Source organism: Solea solea, chromosome 7, assembly GCF_958295425.1.
Source record: "Solea solea chromosome 7, fSolSol10.1, whole genome shotgun sequence".
Lineage (NCBI taxonomy): Eukaryota > Metazoa > Chordata > Actinopteri > Pleuronectiformes > Soleidae > Solea > Solea solea.
In genome coordinates this window covers 18,568,157-18,590,235 of record NC_081140.1, presented here as the reverse complement: position 1 = coordinate 18,590,235, position 22,079 = coordinate 18,568,157, and the positions used below count along the sequence as shown (strand labels likewise).

At 42.5% G+C, this 22,079-nt stretch overlaps 2 protein-coding genes and 3 non-coding genes across 9 annotated transcripts; all 5 read right to left on the bottom strand.

Moving 5' to 3' along the window:
• Window positions 1-1,104: 1,104 nt before the first annotated feature.
• On the bottom strand, window positions 1,105-10,536 carry LOC131462132 (S-arrestin-like). 2 transcript variants are annotated; one of them, XM_058633112.1, is made up of 16 exons: window positions 10,252-10,536; window positions 8,193-8,259; window positions 7,619-7,679; window positions 6,780-6,824; window positions 6,388-6,587; window positions 6,094-6,153; window positions 5,813-5,880; window positions 5,599-5,734; window positions 4,721-4,805; window positions 4,553-4,625; window positions 4,311-4,448; window positions 3,412-3,489; window positions 3,303-3,317; window positions 3,157-3,209; window positions 1,841-1,850; window positions 1,105-1,626 (listed from the first exon to the last, which is right to left on the bottom strand). In XM_058633112.1, the coding sequence occupies exons 2-16, from the start codon at window positions 8,238-8,240 to the stop codon at window positions 1,533-1,535; spliced, it is 1,164 nt and encodes a 387-aa protein (XP_058489095.1). In that variant the 5' UTR covers window positions 8,241-8,259; window positions 10,252-10,536; the 3' UTR covers window positions 1,105-1,532. The 2 variants fall into 2 exon arrangements, with proteins under 2 accessions (XP_058489095.1, XP_058489096.1); XM_058633113.1 differs by lacking the exon at window positions 1,841-1,850.
• Window positions 10,537-11,778: 1,242 nt separating this feature from the next.
• atg16l1 (ATG16 autophagy related 16-like 1 (S. cerevisiae)) lies at window positions 11,779-21,711 on the bottom strand. Of its 4 annotated transcripts, none has more exons than XM_058633068.1 (20): window positions 21,544-21,711; window positions 20,183-20,294; window positions 19,858-19,951; window positions 19,599-19,704; window positions 18,326-18,399; window positions 17,703-17,772; window positions 17,101-17,282; window positions 16,960-17,025; window positions 16,558-16,635; window positions 16,339-16,398; window positions 16,068-16,173; window positions 15,476-15,581; window positions 15,088-15,158; window positions 14,920-14,991; window positions 14,011-14,131; window positions 13,826-13,931; window positions 13,591-13,740; window positions 13,179-13,226; window positions 12,993-13,094; window positions 11,779-12,248 (listed from the first exon to the last, which is right to left on the bottom strand). In XM_058633068.1, exons 2-20 carry the CDS (start codon window positions 20,286-20,288, stop codon window positions 12,155-12,157), a joined length of 1,812 nt encoding a protein of 603 aa, XP_058489051.1. In that variant the 5' UTR covers window positions 20,289-20,294; window positions 21,544-21,711; the 3' UTR covers window positions 11,779-12,154. The 4 variants fall into 4 exon arrangements, with proteins under 4 accessions (XP_058489051.1, XP_058489052.1, XP_058489053.1 ...); XM_058633069.1 differs by having other exon boundaries at window positions 16,068-16,170; XM_058633070.1 differs by lacking the exon at window positions 16,339-16,398.
• Window positions 14,466-14,747, bottom strand: LOC131463275 (small Cajal body-specific RNA 6). Its single transcript, XR_009240992.1, has one exon. It is a non-coding gene; the product is annotated as a small Cajal body-specific RNA 6 (non-coding RNA).
• LOC131463274 (small Cajal body-specific RNA 6) lies at window positions 15,657-15,930 on the bottom strand. Its single transcript, XR_009240991.1, has one exon. It is a non-coding gene; the product is annotated as a small Cajal body-specific RNA 6 (non-coding RNA).
• LOC131463273 (small Cajal body-specific RNA 6) lies at window positions 17,356-17,626 on the bottom strand. The gene has a single exon (XR_009240990.1). It is a non-coding gene; the product is annotated as a small Cajal body-specific RNA 6 (non-coding RNA).
• Window positions 21,712-22,079: the final 368 nt, after the last annotated feature.

Sequence of the window (22,079 nt, the reverse complement as noted above, 5' to 3'; positions counted from 1 at the left end):
GGGCATATTCCAAGCTGACAATGCATCAGGCTCAAATTGTGAAAGAGTGGTTCAGGGAGCATGAGACATCATTTTCACACATGGATTGGCCACCACAGAGTCCAGACCTTAACCCCATTGAGAATCTTTGGGATGTGCTGGAGAAGGCTTTGCTTAGTGGCCCGACTCTCCCATCATCAATACAAGATCTTGGTGAAAAATAAATGCAACACTAGACAGAAATAAATCTTGTGACATTGCAGTAGCTTATGGAGACAATGCCACAGTGAATGAGTGCCGTAATCAAAGCTAAAGGTGGTCCAACGATGTGACCCTTTTTTTTAGGTGGCGACTTTTTTTTGGCCAGGCAGTGTATCATTTACTTTTTATTTTATTTTATTATTATTATCAGAACAAAGTAATAACTAACACTTGTCATTGGTTGGAGGCCTCACTGACCGCTGAAATTAAATTTCACAACAGTTCACGTTATATTTACACCTGAAACTGGATCGTTTAATTTATAACGCTAAATGTCATAACATCATTACACTACCAGCAATTAAAAGCTGCTACATTCATGTGGACACAATAATATGAGGACACAAGACGTGGGCAAACGACGTGACAATAATGTGGACCTTGTCATATGGAGGTATGACACCGGGCTACATGACATGTGGACACAAGATGTGGCACAAGACAAGGGGACAGATGATATGTGGACAAACAACACATAGACAGATATGAAGTTAGAAAACATTACACATACACGTGTACAGATTGAGTTGAAACTTGTCAGTTTGAATTCAGAGATTCCTCAGACACAGTTGAAATATCACTCTAGAGGTCTAAAAACATGAGACATACATGTGAGCCTGTGTGTCATCAAGTGTCTGTCCCACTGTCCTGACTTGCTGTGAGACATGTCCCTATTAGCCAATATCCCCACACCCTGCAGACTACAGTAACTGTACAACAAAACAAAGGGACGCTAGAATCCTGTCTTTTGACTAAACTGTTTGTCTTTAGCTCTGGACAGTCAGTATGTTTACATGCACTGTTTAATCAAGCTTGGACTGTAGCCCGACTGAGTCAGGAAATTGGACAACTCGCAGGAAATCAGTTTCCTGTTGACCTTTACATCACAGAAAAACAGCTAACATGAGATAGACAGCGCTGTATGTTCTTTATGTTTCATACCTGCTGTACATCAGTCCAAAAGTTTTTTCTGTAGCTTTCGCTCTCGCTGACGTCATTGTGTTGTTTATTCTTTTCCAGCAGCAGTAATGCAGTTTATACATAGTCTCCTTCTATTTCAGGGTCAAAGACCGGGGAGGAAACGTTGGTGTAGAACGCCAAGGCTGACTCCACTCTGACTAAGTGTATACATGCTGGGGTAATTGGACTATGAATTGCATTATCCAGGTATGTTAGTCCGACTAAGACTAGCTCAAACCGACTAAAGTGGGACTTTTAACATGCATGTAAACGCACTAAGTGTTGTAAACTCGGTCAGGGCGGTGATGCAGGGACATGTCAGACATTTATCTTTAGGCCTCAGTGGGAGACTCGTCATCATCTCCATAGACCACACCCTTCAGGTAGGCTCGTTTAAACTCCTCAAAGACCATGTCCTCAGTCTCACTGTGGGACAGAGGGACACACAATAAGAGACATACACAGAGAGAGGGAGGGAGCAAGGCAAAAGGACAAACGAGAATGAGAAACAGATGGACAGAGAGCGAGAGACAAAGAAAATTATAGGGACAGGTAGAGAGGAAAACAGACGGATTGATAAAGAGAGAGACAAAAGAGACTGAGAGACAGAGGCACAGTGAGAGGGACAAAGTGGTCTTACCTATCCTTGGCTGAAGACATAAGTGAAACGGGAAAATTGAAAAAACAGAGAAAAAGAAAAAAGAATATGAAGAAATTCTGATTGGATAGCTAGGAATGAAGGTGGGTTCGGAGCCAAAGCCTCAACAGAGTTATTTTTAATATTGACTGACAGACAGCAGTGTCTGTAGGACACTCACTCTGAAGTCTGAGGCTGCACTTACACATACGCTTTCATGCTTTACAGTGGGCATGTGCGATGCCTGGTGTTATCGACTTTCAAAAGTTACCAGAGCAGTGTGTGTCATGACCAGTTTCAGAGCAAAACATGCAAATGTAATGCTCAAAATGTCACTCCTTGATGTGTGCACTCGACAACAACACCTGCAACAGGTAAAACACCCTTGTCCAAGAGCTCTGTTTGTACAATGTACTGTTTGAGATTAAATCAATGAGTATTCATAGTAACCAAAAGCTCTATGACACAGCATGATACCACAGCTAAACATGGAAAACAACCCCCTCTTGGGGAAGCCATATACTGTATGTAGGAACTGATGGCATTGCTTAGAAGGGAGAGTCTGGGGAAATGCAGCCACATCTCCATGATGGGGTTGATTCATCTAAATGGTAAGGCAGGTTGGGGCAGGGCATGTCATCAAAATAATCATATAACGCTTGATTGGATTGAAATTAGTATACTCTCTGACTAAAAGAGGAGTCATCAAAATTCTCAGAGCAGATTCGAGGGCCTGGCAACTTTTTAAATCTAAAAGAGTTATTAGACAAAGGGCTCCTTTGATACTTGGGCATGACAATATAACATGTTTCCATCATGGTACAGTTCGGTTTGGTACAGTGCGGTACGATTTAGAACAGTAAAACCTTGGGTTAGGCTTGCATTTCGACAGAGAACAGTACCTTTACTTGGTAGGTGACACCTTTACTCGCCCAATCAGCTGACTGTTGTGGGTGGATATAGTACCATTTTACCATATAGTACCATTTTACTATGGTACCCCCCAAGGGAAGGGTACCAAAAATGGAGTGGTATGTACCGTTCTGTATCGAACTGAACCATTTCATTTGGTGGAAACACGGCATTAGTTGATTAAAATGTTGATTTTCATGAACTTTAACTTCTCTCAGCTTCTGCCGTGACCCATTCACAGTGAATCAGTAGGGTTTCAGTTGAAGACTTCACTGCATATGAATAAGAGCAGTATCAAGCCAAGATGATGACCGGTGTCACAGACGAGACAAACATAACGTGAATGACTATGGTATGATAAGAGCAGTGACCCTGCACCTCAGATAACTTCAGAGAAGGACACTCACCTGGTTCAGGATTTGGATTCATGAGTTTGAAAGGAAGCTCCACACACACGTCACTAAAACACACAGATATACACACACACTGTAACTCACAGATACATACACATCACTGTAGCATACAAATACAGAGTATAAGTGTGATTGTGTACCTTGACGTCAGTGTCCTTTTGTGAGCAGAGAAAACACAGATGTGAGAGGGGTCACAGAGAGGTCACAGTGAGGTCAACGGTTGCTGAGTCATTGTGATGTCACACTCACCCACACGCAATCATCCTCAACACGACCTTATAAGACACAAGGATTCCCTGGACGTCCATCAGGACATCCTGTTTCACACTGAGACACAAAGAGAGGCACAAAGAGAGAGATGTCTGTCAAAATAGGGAAATTTGTATTTTAATTTAAGGAACTATGCCAGTGTGATGCACCAGTAGGGTGCTTAGGCTATTATTTCTGACTCATATGAACTTTAAGTATTCTCATCATTAATAACTGTTGTGATACATCATGTGATGATCAGCGTGGGCTATGGGTATTTAAGATGTTGCTTCTGTGTTTAGCCATAGCCTGTGGAAAAGCCTGATGTGCTCAAAATGCTACTGGATAAAAAAGTATTTCGAGTGGGCGTGTCCATGGCAGGGGTCTCAAACTCAAATGACCTGGGGACCACTTTCCCGAACCTAATTTTGAGCCGGTCGGTGTGTTCAAACTGGAAAACAATTGGTTTGGAACCTGAAAAGTTAGTTCTCAGCTGGAACCAAAAAGTTGTTGGTTCTTTCTTGCAAACTGTGACCTCACCAGTGGGCATGTTATATTCTGGGTTGTGAAAATGAGCCGTAAGAAGAGGAAGTGACGGTGTTGTGTTTACTTCCGCCTGAGTAATGCAGTGTAATGTCCTCCCACTTTGGTTCCTGTTAAACTGGTGTGAACAAGGGGCTGGTTCACCAGAAAGAAACAAGGTTCTGTTCTGATCCAGAACGGAGTCAGAGCCAGAGCTAGAACCTTGTCTGCCTGAAAGTACTGTGAGTGTCTAGTCTGGTCAGCAGGGGCCAGTCAAATAAAAAAAAAAAGAAAAATGAAATTGAATAGCCGCACATTTAAGACCTCTGGTCTAATAGGACATTTTTGTATCTCTTTTGTTCCTGTGTGTATCTCACATGCTGGATGAAGCCAGGTTTGTGTCCTCATGTTTCAGTCGTCCGTCCAGGGCCAGTCCTCTACGTTCTCTGTTGTAAGCCAGGACTGGAAACAGTGTGTAGTCTGTCCTCAGAGATGTCCCTGCAGGAACTGTGTCCCTGAAGAGACACAACAGATACAGACAGAGAAGTGAATAAAAAGAAGAGCAGCTGAATTTGTCTCCTCTTCATGTATTGAAGCAGGGATCTTAGGTCAGACTCACTCGGTCTCCTCTATGGCCACAGACTTGACGTATTTGTCGTTGGAGTAAAGAACAACGTTGGTCACCTGCTCCACTGCCAATACAAACAACAGGTTCATTAATGTCAGTAACACCTTTAACATAACAACACCTGTAATTTCCCCTGTGACATCTGTCCTGTGTCCTCACCTGACAGACTGATGTTTTTGATATTCCTGCTTGACGAGTTGGTGATGTCAACGTTGACTTTGACCGGCTCGCCGTGGTAAAATGTCTGCAGACGGGGAGAGACTGATTTAGCTACCTTAGCTTGTAAAGCTAATAATACGTTGCTAACGTTAGCTAAACATTGGTCTTGATCGTCAACACTAACTCAGCTTAAGGAAGTTAGTGTTGACGATTAATGGTTGTAAAGCTAATTAGCTTCACAAGCTAATTCGTTTTTAAAGCTAATGGTGTGTTCCTATATTAGCTAAACATTGGTATTTTTGATCAGCTTCCTTAGCTGACTTAGCTTGTAAAGCTAATAATCTGATGCTAACATCAGCCAAATAATCGCCTGCTCTGATTTAGCTACCTTGGCAAATGTCTCCTGTATAATACTCGTAATGTTTAGTTTTGAGAAAGATCTGATTTGTTCCTTTGGTGTGAATCTGTTTGAAAACACTTTACATTACAGTACAGCAACTTGGAATAACCCATCTTATTTATGATGCAATTCCTAGCTTGGCAATAATGGCAATAGTCTGGTAAGGGAGATAATATTACCATGAATACCATGAAAGTTCCGAGGTATCTGAGGAAGTATCGAGGTAGTGGATGATAATTACTTTAGGATAAATATAACTTCATATTACAAATAATTAACATACAATTACCATATGTATACTGCACTGTAATGTAAGTGTTACAATTTGTTTCCCTGGGTTTAACTGACTTTTTCCACACATGAAGTTTCTTTGTTTTACAAATTAACATAAACACTGCATGTTGATTGGACAGCTGCTGAAACTCATATGCAGGTTTTGTTTGAATCCGACTCAAATCTGGTGACTTTATGAGCTCACCTCTTTGGGCAGACTCATTTTGACATGCAGTGGATTCTCTGACATCAGGAACTCAAAGGTCGTCTCTGCGACCGGAGCCACGTCACTGAGTGCTGGACTGAACTGGATCTTACGGATACTCAGACGAACTGAACTCCTGCAGAGAAGAGACAACTCAGACTGATTCAAGCTCCGCAAAACCTGATCCTGATTATAATCTGGATCCTGGACTCACTGTTTGTTGATTTTCTCATCTCTGTTTTCACCACAGAATGCCTTCACCTCAAACTCCACCGCACATTTCTGTCCAGACACACAGATGGTAGCAGGACATATTCAAGGAGACAAACATGGAATTTGGGTCACTCAGAATACACCGGTCCTGGATCTAGGCTGTTCTTGGTTTTACAGTCAGTCTTTCTCAATGTGTGTGTGCAAGATTTGAACTTTTAGCACATTTTTTACATGTGAACATATGAATATGTTTTCACCAAAAATCTGATGTAACAAGTTTACCTTTCCCACATCCAGTGGTCCCGGCTGCATTGTGACAGAACACGGCAGGTTATCTGGAAACTGAGACACAAACAACTTCAGTGACACAAGTCACATCAGGTCAAGGACACATCACATCAGGATTGAGTCAAATCAGGTCCAAGTAGCATCAGGAAATAGTCAAATCAGGATTAAGTCACATGGCATCAGGGGCTAATCACATCAGGTCACAGTGACACTGTGGTTGCCCACTATCCTTCAGAGCAGATGAGGAGGTCAAGGGTCATATTCGGGGTGCAGGAAGAGGATTCTCACCTCGAAGAAGAAGGGAAAGGCGTTGTCTCCAAGCTTCTGCAGCAGCTTCTTTTGGATCTTTGTGTGAGTCAGTGTGTCTTTGTCCTGCAACTCGGGGTAAACTTGCCGGGTCACCAGGAACAGGTCCCGCCTGAAGGCCACGCCCATCACGTCCATGTCCTGACGGCCGTACCGAAACGTGCAGGACAGCATCACATACACTGCACACAGAGATCATTTCTGAAGTACATTTCCAAGAACATAAAACCTCAGGGTTTTATGTTTCTTCACTGAGTCAACTTTAAATCCAACATGGCTGCCACTATCAATCAACGTGATTACGGCTGTTTTCACATAACAACTTTTGACATTGTTCATCAATAATAACTGAAGTACATTTTACACACACTGACCTTTCCTTCCCTGCAGCTGCAGTGGATCGATGAGGATCACGCCATCTGAGAGGAGTTATTATTATGATTCAGACATATAGGATAAACTTTGTCAGCTGGATTTAATGGGCCTTTTGCACAGTGGCCTTGTGGTCACAGTAAAATAAAACAAAACAAAACACGGGTGTAACTTATTAAATTAATGATGGCCAAGTTCCATTTATGTTTGAGCCAAATTATCTTGAGTTTAATTTTGTCTAATATTTTCTCTTCCTGCTGGCATGTTATGTCCTTTTGAAACGGCAAGGCAGACCGGAAGTGAGCCGAAGAGTGTAGCATTAGGAAATGCCAGTTTCAGATTCTGATACGACGGAATATATATACCCTTTCCTTTAGTCTACATTTACCTTGACACACAGGTATACACTCTAGCCCCTTTCACATTTGATTTAGGACAGAAGTCTCCTATTTTTTTGCAGTTAGTTTGAGTTTGATTGAACTTCCGACGTGTGTCTGAAGTCCCTCTCGCTTGGCGGCCTGAAACAACTGGTCATTCATCATAGTTTACAGTAACATTATTCTGACTTACAGAACATTAACTGAACAAAGATGCTGTAATGTGATCAGTAACACCTGTGCTGTTCTTGCTAATACATGACATAATGGCTGCAGTGCAAAGGGCCCATTAAGTTGACTAGAACCAAAGGCTTGCTTCACTTAACACAAAGACCAGCAGTAGCAGGAAGCTATTAGCTAAGCACAAAGTCTAGAGTCAGAGTTGAAGCAGGGACAATCTGTTAGTTTATAGTTTATAGCACAAAGGGACAAATTGTTAGACTAGCTTTAATTTTAGACCTCACCAACTGGATCCACAAAGTCACAGTGATCCACAAAGTCTCTTTTGGCCATGTAGACCGTCACCTGAGGAGCGATGAGAGGTTCATTCAATTCTAATGTATATGTATAGCACCCATTCATTACAAACATTATCTCAAGGCATTTTAAATGGTACTTTCAACACATTTACATTTGGCTGAAGGTAAATATCATCTAACGTTTCAAAGCAATATTTGCTGCAGACATTGGACCATTCTTTCCAATATTTTACAGACATGAACAGTGAGAGCTATTAATCTGCAGTTTGTTGGCTGACTATGATCTTCCCCAGGCTTTCTAATTGGGATTATAATAATTTATTCACAATTAACTCTTGCTGTTAAAAGACAAGAAGAAGAAGAAGAACAACAAGCTGTATCTTCCCGCCATCAGTGAATTCACCTGCAGTTTTCAGCATTACTTCTTACATCATATTAACAGTATTAATCCAGGTAACAAGGTGATTAGACTCACACTGATCCTGACAAATGTATCTTGCATCAGCTGAACCTAGATCAGATGAACCAGGTTCACAGGTGCCAGGTCACTTTCACTCACCGACTTGTCGTGGGAAACTTTCTTGAAGACGATGTGTTTTGGACTCATGGCGACTCAAAGACTCGACCTACAGCAGAGGGAACTCTATTCAAATCAAACTTTATTTTTCTTCTAAGACTTTGTTGTCCAATTAATGTTAATTCATGTGTAATGTATATACAAAAGTGTAATCATTTAGTAAACATCTAATAACAGTTATTAACGTTTAATAACACTAATATAGCCAGGTCTTCTTGCTGCAAAGGCAAGAGTGCTAACAATGGCCTTTCTACATGGAGTTTACATGTTCTCCCCATGTGTGTGTGGGTTTTCTCCGCGTCCTCCCACAGTCCAAAACATGCAGATTTGGGGATTAGGCAAATTGGACTGTAGGTGTGAGTGTGAGTAGATGGTTGTTTGTTACTGTGTGTCCCTATGATGGACTGGTGATCTGTCCAGGGTGTACCCCGTCTTTCACCCTATGTCAGCTGGCACCAGCACCCCTGCGTGCCCCTCATGTGGAGGATAAAGTGGTAGTAGATAGATGGATGGATGGAATGCTGTATATAATTTTAATAACATTAACATTTAATTGTGCTTTGTTGATGTATTAAAATGATTATTGCCATTTTTATTCCAGACCACCACTCTAAATGTTAACAATCTCACAATCATCCAGTCGTGTTTTTTTCAACTATGACTGTCTATGAATTTAGTGGCTCCCACTAAAATTCTGAATTGATTTTTATTAACATTTAAGGGTTTCTTGCAACTGAGTACCATCAGAAATCATCTGATACCATGCAGGCCTGGTTTAAACCTGCACTGTAAATTAATTTTTATCTTGAGTGTGTACATAAGGTTTTTTATTATCCATTACACTATGAGGTTGCAGATATTATTTACATAAATACCATTCAATCTCTGTCCAACTTAGTAAAGCTCCAAGATACATAACATCCTTTCTTGTAAGTCAGTTTCTTTTAAATCCACATCAGTCTCAGGTCACCCTTGTCAAAGAGATCTTGAGCCCAATGGGGCTTTATCTGGTTAAATAAAGGTTAATTAATTAAATAAATAATAATAATATAATAATAATAATCACAGCACAATGTCAGTGGATACATTCTGTAAGTTGAAATGATCTGCATTAAACAATAATGGACACTGCTGCACTTTTCGTGGATCAAAAACCATCAACACAGTTGTCAATTTACTCCTCAACAAACATTATGTCACATTGGTTCTGGCAGAATATCTTGCAATGGAGTTACTTTTTGACAAAATATGTCAGTGTGAAATACTCAGTGACAAAGGGTGTTCCTCAGAGCTCAAATCTGGGTCAAGTTCTTTTCACTGTCTATATTAGATTAAACTATTAACCTGCTATTGTACTGACATTAAACAAAATGCATGTTTGTTTTTTTTCCAAAGATAAATGTACAAAGAACATTTTAATCTACATATTGCTAACTTTAATGGGTCAAATATTCAAAAACTGTATTATTGGGAATATGATTGTCACACTACATATATTTACTCAGAAATAAAGCCTGCATTCAGTTTCCCTGCAGAAAAAGATAATTTTTTTTTAATGGCAGTTTCTCAGTTATGGTGAAATCATGAAGACATGCTGCTACTTCCACACTGAAGTCCTTAGATTCCATTTAGCACTCAGCCGTGAGGTCCATTACTGGTGACGGCTGCCACACTCCACTATGTCCACGATAAGGTGAAGTGACAGACGAGCGTTTGTCCTTATTATAAATGAAACTTCATATATTACATCTCTTTTTTCGCAACGTGAAATCTGGTCCTCTTCAATCTCAATCTAGTGACTGACCAGTCCTTCATGTACCTTGTGCCAGGAAAGACTGCTTCCAGTACTTGCTTGTATGACTTGGACATTTTAGGTGTTTACCTACCAACATAGGCTTTTAAATGTTTGCCATTTGGTGATTATGTTTCTATCTGTTGCGATTTCGATCTTTGCTTGATGTCTATGATGAGTGCCTGCCATTTGACTCCAAAGTCTTATAAAGATTAAATAAAAAAAAATAAAATGAATCAGAAAACTGACCTGAAGCTGCAGAGATGGGTCAACAGGTTGCACCAATTCATACGTCTTCCCACTGATGAGCCGCTTATATATCTTCTCACACACACACACACACACACAGACGGACAGACAGACCGAGCCTGGTCAGCAAGTCTATCATTACTGCAGGACAAAGCTGCTCAGACAAGTAACCTGAACAACACATGCACATACACACATTCTTGTGGAGCATTCTAACTGAGGACACTCAGACATAATGCATCCCCTTGCCCCTCATACCTAACCTTTGCCATCACTACAACCAGGTATTAAGCTCCCCCCCCCCCCCCAAATGTCAGCACTTTGCCAAAATGTCCTCACTCCCCGTGGTTTATATGTCTTTCTGGTCCTCAGGAAGATACAGTCTTACAGCAGCCATTTTATTGGCTGAACTTTCCTCAGATGTTTGCATCAGAGGCCAAGTAGGTGATGAAAACCATGTGATGTTTGTTTAGTTGTGTCCTTGTTGGTTCACATTGTCTGTAAACAGGAAGTTTAAGGATGTGTCCACAACTAATCACAGGTGATCAGCACTAAGAGTCTCTGAGCTGAGCTAAGGCTGACTCAGCAGTGTGCAGCTTTGGAAATCTCACTACACTACTGCAGCATAAACACATTTGTTTATTCTTTGTAAATAAAGGTCTGTAATGAGAGGGTGCAGCTGCCTCACCAGGAGACTGGTTAACTTATGAGGCTGGGACTTTCCAATAATCATGGTTTATTTAATCCTATACCGTTTCATAATAGAGCTGAATTCTCTGGAGCTAACCTGCTCCAGACCAGGCCAAGTCAGTCTTCCTGGTGTCTTTATACAGTCAGTGGGGGAAAATAAAAAAAAAAACTAAAAAAAAAACTACAGTAAACCTTTTCTGGTCAACTGTAAACAGTCACTATTGATTAAGCACTTTTCTAGTATTGATGACTGACAGCTTTGGCTATTTACTTACACAGTGCATCGTGTGTAGAATCTTTTCTTTCACACATCTATTACCCATAAACATGCTGCCAGCACACCAGTCAGGATCAATTTAGGGTTTAGTGTCTTGCACAAGGAAACATTGGCATATCATAGGAGAGTTGGGGGATTGAAGAGGTATGCCTTGATGCTGCTGTGTTTTGGTAATTATCCAGAAGTCCACAGGGGGGCAATAGAGATACTGCACTGAAGCATTAAATCTATGACCTCTTAAGAATATGTTCATTGCATCATCTTTCCCCTTTTCTGACAGCAAACTTAAGTTTGTGTCACTTTGCAAAACCACCCACTCCCCTGCACAAAAGTCCGTTGAGAAAGCCAGCAATTTTACATCATGGGAACATAGATCTACTGCTGCCTTATTTGTGCCACTGAGGTAAACCTGATGTCATTAACTAACATATTTCAACTTACTGATGGGTGGTGGCAGCAGTGGACCAACAACGCTGGTGTGCCACAATGTAAAATACTGATATTCTGTGAACTTAAATGTAGCAGAGCAGGCAGTTTACAAAGAGACACAGTCCTGTCAGTACCTTAAAACCATCGCTTTAATTTGGCTTTTTGAAACTGCCCAGATATTTGACACAAACAACAACAGTGCCTGCACAGTGACAGAAGACAAACTGATCCAGGTTTTACCTGTGACGTCCCATGTGCAAAAGTGTCACCACAGGACATGTGGCAACTGCTCTTCAGTTATGTGTCTTTGTTATCTCAGACATGTCCAGGACGTTTCATGGCGACATACACGCACATAAACCGTCTGTTCTTGGACATTTTATTAACCAGTCTTGTCTCCATGACGACATTAGGACACTTCAGTTAAAAACAGGTAACAGGTAAACGTCATCAGCATGTGGTAGCATTAGAGTCTCTGTCTCATTTGATTGAACATATTTCAGCCAATCACATGTCAGACCACAGAATGGCCTTGCTGCCTTTCTCCACACTCGCCACAAAGGCTCCTGATGGCGACCACGACACTGCGTTGATGGCCGAGCTGCAGAAGAGAGGACGTGAAGATTAGATCTGATCCACTAATGTAGAAGAATTTCATGTTGGCTGGAGAGACACAGTCTAATAATAGACACATAATCTAACATCCTATGTTTTATTATAATGGCAAAACAAATCTGAATAAGCACAGGTTGTGACAGTCTTCTGGCATCTTCCTAAGGAAGATACCAGTTCTGGCTTCAAGAGTCACAAAACTTATTTGGAATGAATCATGGATTGTGTGCACATGAGTCTGTATAATAGAGCAAATGCAAGGGAACGTGAGGCTAACAGCACTGTACTCGCATCTACAATGCAGCAAAACACTACATTATGAGCTTTGATGTCATTTCACAGATGAGTTTGCAGTTCATGTGCACTTCAAGCACAACCATTCAAAAAAATCATCCTTCTCCAGTGCAGGGGCCTGAGAACCCAGTGAAGTACCTGATCTGTATTTAGTCTGTTTCTCTGCAAGTTGATCACTGGTATCATCACTACTAGCATCAACCAGTCCCACTCCAAGCCTGGTTCTGCTGGAGATTTCTTCCCATGTTTGTTTACTGTGGGAACTGTTACGTTTCTCTTTCTCTCAATAACATTGTAATTCTTGCATCTTGACCTTACTTGGGCCAAGATGTAATCGCTATGATTTAGAGCGATACAAATAAAACCGATTTGATGTGACCAGCTTCCCGGCACACAAACTTGCATCTACATCATGTGACCTGGTCAGTTTGTCCCTTACTTGTGGTTCCGGTCCAGAGTCCGGTCCACCTTCCCCGTCAGGACGTTCCACACATACAGCGCGCCATCAGCTGATCCTCCTGCCACGTAACTGCCGTCTGGACTGAAACACGGGACAGAGACTTGTCAGCAGGTCACCCGACCACAAGTCAGAGGTCAATTGAATAAAACGATGTGGAGAACTCACCTGAAGGTGACTCTGGTCCAATCAGCTCCACACTTAAAGCCCTGAGCTCTGAAAACACACAAAAAAACACTGTTGGAGAAAACACCTGATACACACACAGACACACATGTATGTGTATGAAGTACACCTGTGGGCTGGACTATAAAGCAAGATTAGTGTGTTAGAGATGTCAAGTCTGTTTTTATCTATTTTTTTTAAGTTGGATCTAGCAAGATCACCATGGCAACTTGCACTGCAGATATAAATTAGTTCTGACCAGGGTCCAATCTCCATTAATAATATATGCATCCTGACTAAAATGGGCAGCTGGGGGGGTTTGGTTTTTATTGAGCCAGCTCACAAGGAAAGCCTGGCTCTATTAAACAGACTCTAAAGTACAGCCCTCTCAACACACAAACAGACACACACAGACCTGAGGGTTTGTCTGATGGCATTGGTGCGCAGGTCAATGATATTGATGACATCATCTCTGGAGCAGGTGAGCAGCTCAGTTCTGTCGTGGTTCAGATCCAGAGATGTGACTCTGCCCTGAAGCTCCAGGTCCCTGACGATGCTCTCTGCTCTGGGAGGCAACAACAAACAAATATATAAAAACAACAAATAAGAAAAAGATCACGTTTTAATTTATCTATTTGTTTACATCTCACCTGATGTCCCAGAATCGAACCTTCTTGTCAAAGTGTCCACTCATCACACACTGCTCTGTACACACAATATCGTTACAGCTGGAGCCAGCAAACACCGTTTTCATACCTGCACAGGTGACCACAGCAGTGATGTCATTTCCTCTCAGAACAAACAAAGTGAACAACACAACAGACCAAGCACGTACAAACTTTGCTGCGCAGGTCCCACAGTTTAAGAGTTCGGTCGTAGCTTCCAGAAACAATGCGCGCGTTGTCCAATAGGAAACGAGCTGAAAGAACCTTCCCACTGTGACCCGTCAGGGTGTGCTGGAAGAGAGAGATGCACAAAAGATCCATTAGCAGCTGCTGTTCAGCTGCCTTTAGTTCAATCTTTTAGAATTAGTTTACTTTAATTGGCTCTTTACGTTACTGTTTCTTTGCAACTATAATTCTCCTTAAACAGGTTCTTTATTTTACTATTGATATGACATGGATTTGCCTCGTCTCCAATGTGTATAAATCAGCCGCGGAATCTTCAATGGTCTTTGGTTACCTTATTTTACTTAAACAGGCTCTTTACTGAATTCTACCCAACTCTCCTGATGCGATGTGTCAGTCTTCTGCTCTCATGTACATACGACGGTCAATTGTCACCAATTGTGGCCTCAGTAACACAGTGAGATCATGTCTCAGACCCCGCCCCCTCAGCCTGACACTCCTTGCTGATTGGTTCTGTTGGATGTCAGTCATCACTCTGAGCCTATAAGATCTTGGTACAGACACGAACTGTGATGTCACATCCTGTGTGTCAGCAACTCCTGGGACCACCGCTGCCTCACTAGAGCAGGATGGGAGTAGAGAGAACAGAGGCTGCTGGGAGCCAAGATGGCGGCTGAGGGGGGGGAGGAGCTGAAATCAGACCTTTTACATGACATCATTGACCAACAGAGCAAAGACGGGCTGTTCCCGTCTCTGCAGTCGTTTTCAGCCCTATGATTTAATTTCTTATATAGTTATAACTATGTGTGTGTGTGTGTGTGTGTGTGTGTGAACCATAAAGGTTTCACTGTGTCAAAATCTGGAGACTGCCATTGATTTCAGGAAGTCAAACTCACCCTCAGTCTGTAGTCGTCCACTGTCCAGATGCGACTAGCAAAATCATTTGAGGCGGCAAGCAGGTACGAACCCTGAAGACACGACAGCATGTTAGAGCAGGAGTCAAAACACCGAAAACAATAACACACATTAATAAAGAAAGAAACAAAATGAGGACGCAGACTTACAGCACTATCAAACTCGATGCTGGTGATTCCCGCGTTACTGCCAGTTAAAGCTCCTTTACACTCACAACGACCTGAGAGGGGAGAGAACACCGTGAGAAATAGGCATGTTCTGATCACTTACTGTTGTTATTGAATCGGGGCATGATTGAATTACTTAAGACAAATATTAATACCAGCGTCTGACAGCGTCACATTTATTGCAGACAACACGTGTGCTAATAACACAATGAGACCTTCAGCGTTTGTCTGCCAACTGTATCACACACCAAACACAAGTGTCCCGTTTGCTTCCCCCCCTCCTGTGTCTCAATCGGGACTTTTACAACCTGTGATTTTGATATTTACATTCTGTTAGTTACATACATCAGTGTTTCCACGGTGCCCTTACCTGAAACAACCTCCCACAGCTTCACCCTGCGGTCCATCCCTCCTGTTGCCAGGAGACGAGAGCCAGGGCTGAACCTGACTGCGTTCACCTCGCCTTCATGTGCTTCCTGAAAACACACACACATACACACAATGTCACAGTAAAGTAGACTCCAAATACAGACTTTAGGACTCTTTCAAGTGGTCTCAGCTTGAAAACTTGAGATCAGTTCCCTCCTCCTCCTCAGCCTGACGCTCCTTGCTGATTGGTTCTGTTGGATGTCAGTCATCACTCTGAGTCTATCTGATCTCTGTACAGACTCACACTGTGACGTTACATCCCGTGTGTCAGCAGCTCCTGGGACCACCTACTGCCCACTATAGCAATGATGGAAGAGAGAGCAGGGGCTGCTGGGAGCCAGATGGCAGTAGGAGGGGATTGTGGGTAATCAGACCTTTTACATTTCATCACTGACCTTTGACCTCAGAGGTCAATGAATGTTAGCATTACCAAATAAATTAGGTAAGTCATGACATGAGGACACGAGATGCGATTAGAACATCTGTAGTGACGAAGACATGTGACGTGTTCCTCTGTGGACATCGTGACTTACAAAGACGTGCAGAGCAGTGGATGGGACTCGAACATCTGCGCACACTCCCGACGGCGTCTCCGTGTTTTCGGGTGAAGTACCGAATGAGTTTGTTGATCGACGTCTGCTGAGAGAGAAAGCGCTGTCAATCAACCACCAAAAGTAACGAGAACAAAATGGCCAGAATCTGTAAGACGGGGACAGACTGGTCATCATAGATGGTCCAGAACAACCAGAGACCAGGACAGACTTAACCCTAAACCCTAGGCCAAATGACATCTTAGCTACGTACCCAAAGATGTTGGAGATGGAGTCTAGGAGACCACCAGGGGGTGGCTGAGATATTTTCTTACTACAAACCAATCAAAAGATGAAACACATCAGCTGGCTAGTCATTAAAGACACCAGAGAAATCATACAGAAAGACAAATACACAAGAATCACTCGTCTATGATGACTCTCCCGATGACTCAGCAGCTGAAACAGGACAGGTGGTGGAGGCGTGTCTCACCTGGGTGTCCTGCTAAGTGGTCTGTTGGGTGATGTCTCTCCTCCCTTCCCTGGGTCCAGGACCTCAATGTCGTCGTCCCTGAGCAGACAAAGCGGGTCAGTATAGACTTGTTTGCGACTCAACCATACCTGAAGTGAGACACTTCTCGGGTTCAGTGGTGATGGCATCTGCAAGTGACATCATCTTCAGCAGGAGAGGACAGCTGCCCATGTTTATTGTCCAGTTTTGTTAACAAAACTACATCTAACATGCTTAATGTACCACAATGAATGCACCAGAACACTGAAAACATCTGGAGGTGATGCCATGAACACATCATTATGTACCTGAACACATCTCAGTGTCATGTTATTAGATGGTGTGTTTATGTGTACAAAGTGGCATTTAGGTGCAGATACTCACGGCTCAATGGGCAGCGGCTCCTTGGCAGCATCTGCCAGCTCCTTCTGTAGTTTAGCCTGTCTGCGTCTGAAACACAGTGGCCTGCAAGTGTCAGAGGAGGCGTGTCCATCATGCCCTGCCTCCTCCAGGTGCACAGCCTACCTGCCTTCCTTCTCGTTCTCGGCGTTTAGCCGGTTGGCTTCCTGAGCCTTCTCGGCCATCCAGCGTGAGACCAATTCCTGGTTGTCCTCTGTCGTCTTCCTCAGTTTGCCCTCCAGGGCGGCAAAAGTGATCTGCAGGGCGTCATACTCGTCCTTTAGTGTCTGATTGGCTCGCTCCAGGTCCTGCAGGGACACCGGAAGTAAGCAGCTCAGTAGAGAACGTGATGAGGAGGATGACGACGATGATTATGAAAATGGTCTCAGGTTGAAAACTTGAGATCATCTCCCTCCTCCTCCTCTGCCTGACACTCCTTGGTGATTGGTTCTGTTGGATGTCAATCACTCTGAGCCTATAGGATCTCTGTACAGACTCACACTGTGATGTCACTTCCTGCATGTCAGCAGCTCCTGATACCACCACTGCCTCACTAGAGCAATGATGGAAGAGAGAGCAGGTGCTGCTGGGAGCCAGAGGGCAGCAGGAGGGGATTGTGGGTAATCAGACCTTTTACTGTTCATCACTGACCTTTATAATCATCATCACCATCACCTTTTCCAAAAATGTTGTGTGTGCAATTGGTGTGCCTTGAAGTGCCTTCATACCTGCAGGTAGTTCCTGAGTTCCCGACAGTCGCCCTCAAGGTTATCGATCTGCTGCTGATACTCACTTAACCTGGAGGGGGGTGATTTTTTTTTTGACTTTTAAAGCTTTAATAGTCACAATATTCTTCACATTATCAAGTCAAATACTTCCATAAACCATCACAATGTACAGTAAATGAGTGATCAGAGTGAGGGAGATCTTCTGAAGGTCATGGGAGGATCTGACCAACCACAGAGCAGTTCAGAGTGACAAAAGGGTCAGACCAATCACAGGTAGGAATGCTATAATTTGGATTTCTATCAACACTGATACCAGTTCTGCTTATCAATATCAATACCAACAACTATAGAGACGACAGATGTAAATTAACGTGTCAATGTGGGTGGAGCCTTTTTAGAGATTACTTTTTCCATCCGTCTAGTATGAAATGAAGTACAGAGAGCTGTGATCATAAAACCTTAAGTTTTTTTAAATTTGAATATTTTTTCCAGAGACATCATGACTTCTTCAATAACCATTGTCTTTTTGAAGAAATCACTAAAACAATCAAAACAAAAAGGAAGAAAACAAGCCCAATTAAAGCAGCTCTCCCTCACTCAGACACACACAGTGTCATACTGACTTGGCTTCATTGCTCTGGATCTCTTTGTCCTTCTGTTGAATCTGGTTGTTCAGTTCAATCACACTCTGAGCAAGCTGCGACACACACACAAACAAACAGAAAGAACAGGTTACGTTTTACTGCACCTTTACTGTGTTCAAACTAAATAAGTATATGTCTACAACTATTGCAATAGTATTGTGAATCACAATTATTTTGATCAGGATCATCATTACAACCATTTTTCATATTGCCTCATGTCTAACACACATTATGTATTACCGTAAGTGCCATCACAAGCCAAAGGAAATTTAAAGCTTACATTTTTTTTACTTAACATAATCTACATTACCATCAATGAGGATTAAAGTATCTACCGATATTTGTCTTTTTCGAACATTTATGAATTATGACGCTAATAAGACATTTGTGCTGTGTCATTTCAAAGACATAATTCTCCAACTGTGTAACAAATATTGTTCTCCAAACACAAAACACCCCAAACATGAACCCGCTAAAATGCTTTTGCCATTAGTCTATCGGACTGAAACCAATTCCCATCCCCAATTAAAGTGGGACTTTTATTGGGCAGGAGAAAGAAGTTGCTGTGAATGTTTGTTTCAACAGTGGAACTGATAACGGTTTAATCACGTGACATATTTAAAGCACCTCTTTATAACGCATGTTTAAGCCGACAGTCTTTTACTCAGAATATAGGTGTGGAGGACATCACTTCCTGTGCTGTAATGTGTTCCAAGACTTCTTCTATGTAGCTTATTCCTCTCTTGTAGAGTTCTCAACGGGTCGGCCCAACAAACCCGACTGGACCCGCGGGTTCGGGCCGAAAAAAAAAAAATCGGCAAATGAGGCGGGTCGGGTCGGGCCCCGGGCTTCCTTTTTTTCCCCCGCTCAAAAAACACGTTTCTTTGTAGGTTGTAAATTAAATGTTTGTTGTGGGGCGCTTCAATCAATGGGAAAATGTATTGCGGGCCAGGTCTGGGTGGACAATTCATACTGGTGTCAGTCTGGGTCGGGTGCGGGCTGAAAGACCCGCGGGCTGGGTCTGGTTGTAATTTTCAGGCCCGTTGAGAACTCTACTCTCTTGTAAGTCGCTTTGGATAAAAGTGTCTGATAAATGCTTCAATGTAAAATGTGTATTTGCCATCATCTACATAGCAATTTCCTCATACCAGGGAACTATTGGCCATGCAACAGCACATCATGGAAGCTCAGTGCAGCAATGGTTGGTGAATTTACACATTGGTGAGGTAAGAAATTAATCAGCTGTACTAACCTCTCCCCGCTTCTTATGTAGCTCCGTTAGTTCCTCCTGATGTTTGATTCTCATCTGAGCCATCTCCTGCTGCAAAGCATCGTTGCGACTTGCGTCCGCCCCAGAACTAGCAGACACAGATGGAGTGGAGAAAAATTCAGGATCACTCTGCACTGTATGTTACAAAGTCGGTCATTTTCTGCATCACTTCCAAACATGTTTTTGAAGCCTTTAGGGTAAAAGGAAATGAGGTTGCCCTGTAAACTCAACAGTGTCTCACCTGGTCTCATGTCCCCTCTGGACATCATATTTGTCGCTCTGGTATCGCTCTGTCAGGACAGTCTGGAGGTCAGACTTCTCAAGTAGTCTATGATCTGAAACATGACTCAGTAGTTAGTGTATGTGCCGAGTCAGCAGGTCTGTGTGTGCCGAGTCATGGCATTAATCTGTGCTGATTCTGCATGTCATGTTCCCTCACAGGACAGGATGTAACATAACAGTAACATAATGCTATGCAACAGTGTAAGCATGTGACCATAGAAGATAGTACATGTGACATAATAAAATACCTGAACCTGACGGTATACGTGTTAGTGCAAACTCACAGTGGTGGACAATTTCCTCAAAGGCATGTCTCTGCACTCGGTCTCTGTGTTTCAGCTGTTCCGACACGTGTCTCTTCCACGCACATTCCACCAGCCGCTCCGCCATCACCACCTGACACACACACATTGTATTTTACAGGGACTGTCTTCTTTACCACAACAATTTAACACTGGGATGGTTGGATTGATGTGTTCCGATCACTGTGTGCCAACTGCAGCACAGACAGTTCCAAATGTAATGGATTGATTGTTGCACTTCATATGAAGCACACAAAAACAAAAGCAGGTGAAACTTTATATTGAGTAGAGTTAGAAAATATACAGTAGCTTATATTCATTCACAAGGTATCTCACAATACGATGTGCGCTATGTGGTCTACGATGCCAAAAGATCACGATCAATAAACTGTAATATAGAAGATGCAATACACAATAATAACTGTCTAACTGAAGAAAACTAAATGTTTGTGAAAGTTAAACAACCTACAGAACAAAGTGCAAACATTCTATGTATTGACCGTGGATGGGGCATCACCTAACGTAGCTTTCCCCACCATTAGCACGCTGTACTCCCTCTCGTTTCCCTCTTTCATTTGAGCAGTAGGGAAACTACCAGGAACTGTTTACTTAAGAGAATCTTGATTTGTCACTTAAAATACTAATATTTGTCCTGGCACGTCGATTATTGTATTGCAGGAGTAACTGTGACGATAATATATCATCAAAACGATTGTCTCAGAGGAAAACATGTATTATAATTGAAAAATGTATGTGCATTTCCAGACTTAACCAGTTGATGACTGCCTAATTTATAGTAGCTACAAGGAGGCTTTTGGCTTTTGGAGGGTGCAGTGCATGCATGTGGTATGTTTGTGGAATTGATGAAAATGGCGGGGTTCCCTGAATGCATTCTCACGGGTACGCTCCACTCGTACACACAAACGCGGTAACGTATTATGAATTAGAGGGTTTAAAACACAGTCACCGATCTGACTGACTCTGAAGCGTGTTAATAACCTGTAAACGACTGATTATAAATCAACACCATGGTGACGTTGATAAACACGAGATAAACGAAAACAGCAGCAGTGATAACTGCGTTTAGCTTAATAGCACACACTGAGGGAGGGACACCGACACACATCGGGTAAAATAAAAAGCTAAAAACAAAGCGGTGATTTCGGGAACTGATCGGTCACACGTGACTTATCACGTTGGCTCCTCCGTGTCGCAGCTCCGATTAACTGCTACCAGACCGTTTTACGGTGTACAACCGCCCGTGACTCGACATGTTAGCAAGCTAACGGAGCAGCTAGTTGTGGAGCTTTACAGGAGGTAAGAGTATAACTGACGCCCCTTACCAGATTCAGCGATACGGCTCGTTTCGCCTGAGCGTCGCCGTTAATGTCGCTGCTGCTGTCGATGTGTAACGTGTCCACTTGTTTCGTTAATCGACAGCAGCTTCTTCCGCTAACTCGATCCAACCCTGCGCCATCTTGGCTCTTACGACTCACTTCCGAAAGGGGTTTGGCGAAAATCCGTCCGGGACTAAATAGGAGGCACTGGCTTTAGTTCCGCATTGTTGCTCTTTGATGTTAATCAGCTCGGTCTGGACACCAACTGGATTTGTATGAGGTCATGATGAACGCTTTTAATTGACCAATAAACACAGCACATACTCTCTGCTCAGATCATTGTCCATTGCCCGCTTGAAAAAATATGACCAATCAAATAAAACAAAGCACTTTTAAAACCATTTTTTGTTATTTACTACTTTTGTGTTTCATTTATTGTTATTATATGTTATATTATTATATACACTGTCCAGGGTGTACCTTGCCTATCGCCCTATGTCAGCTGAGATGCATGGGTGGATATTATTATATTCAGTATATTA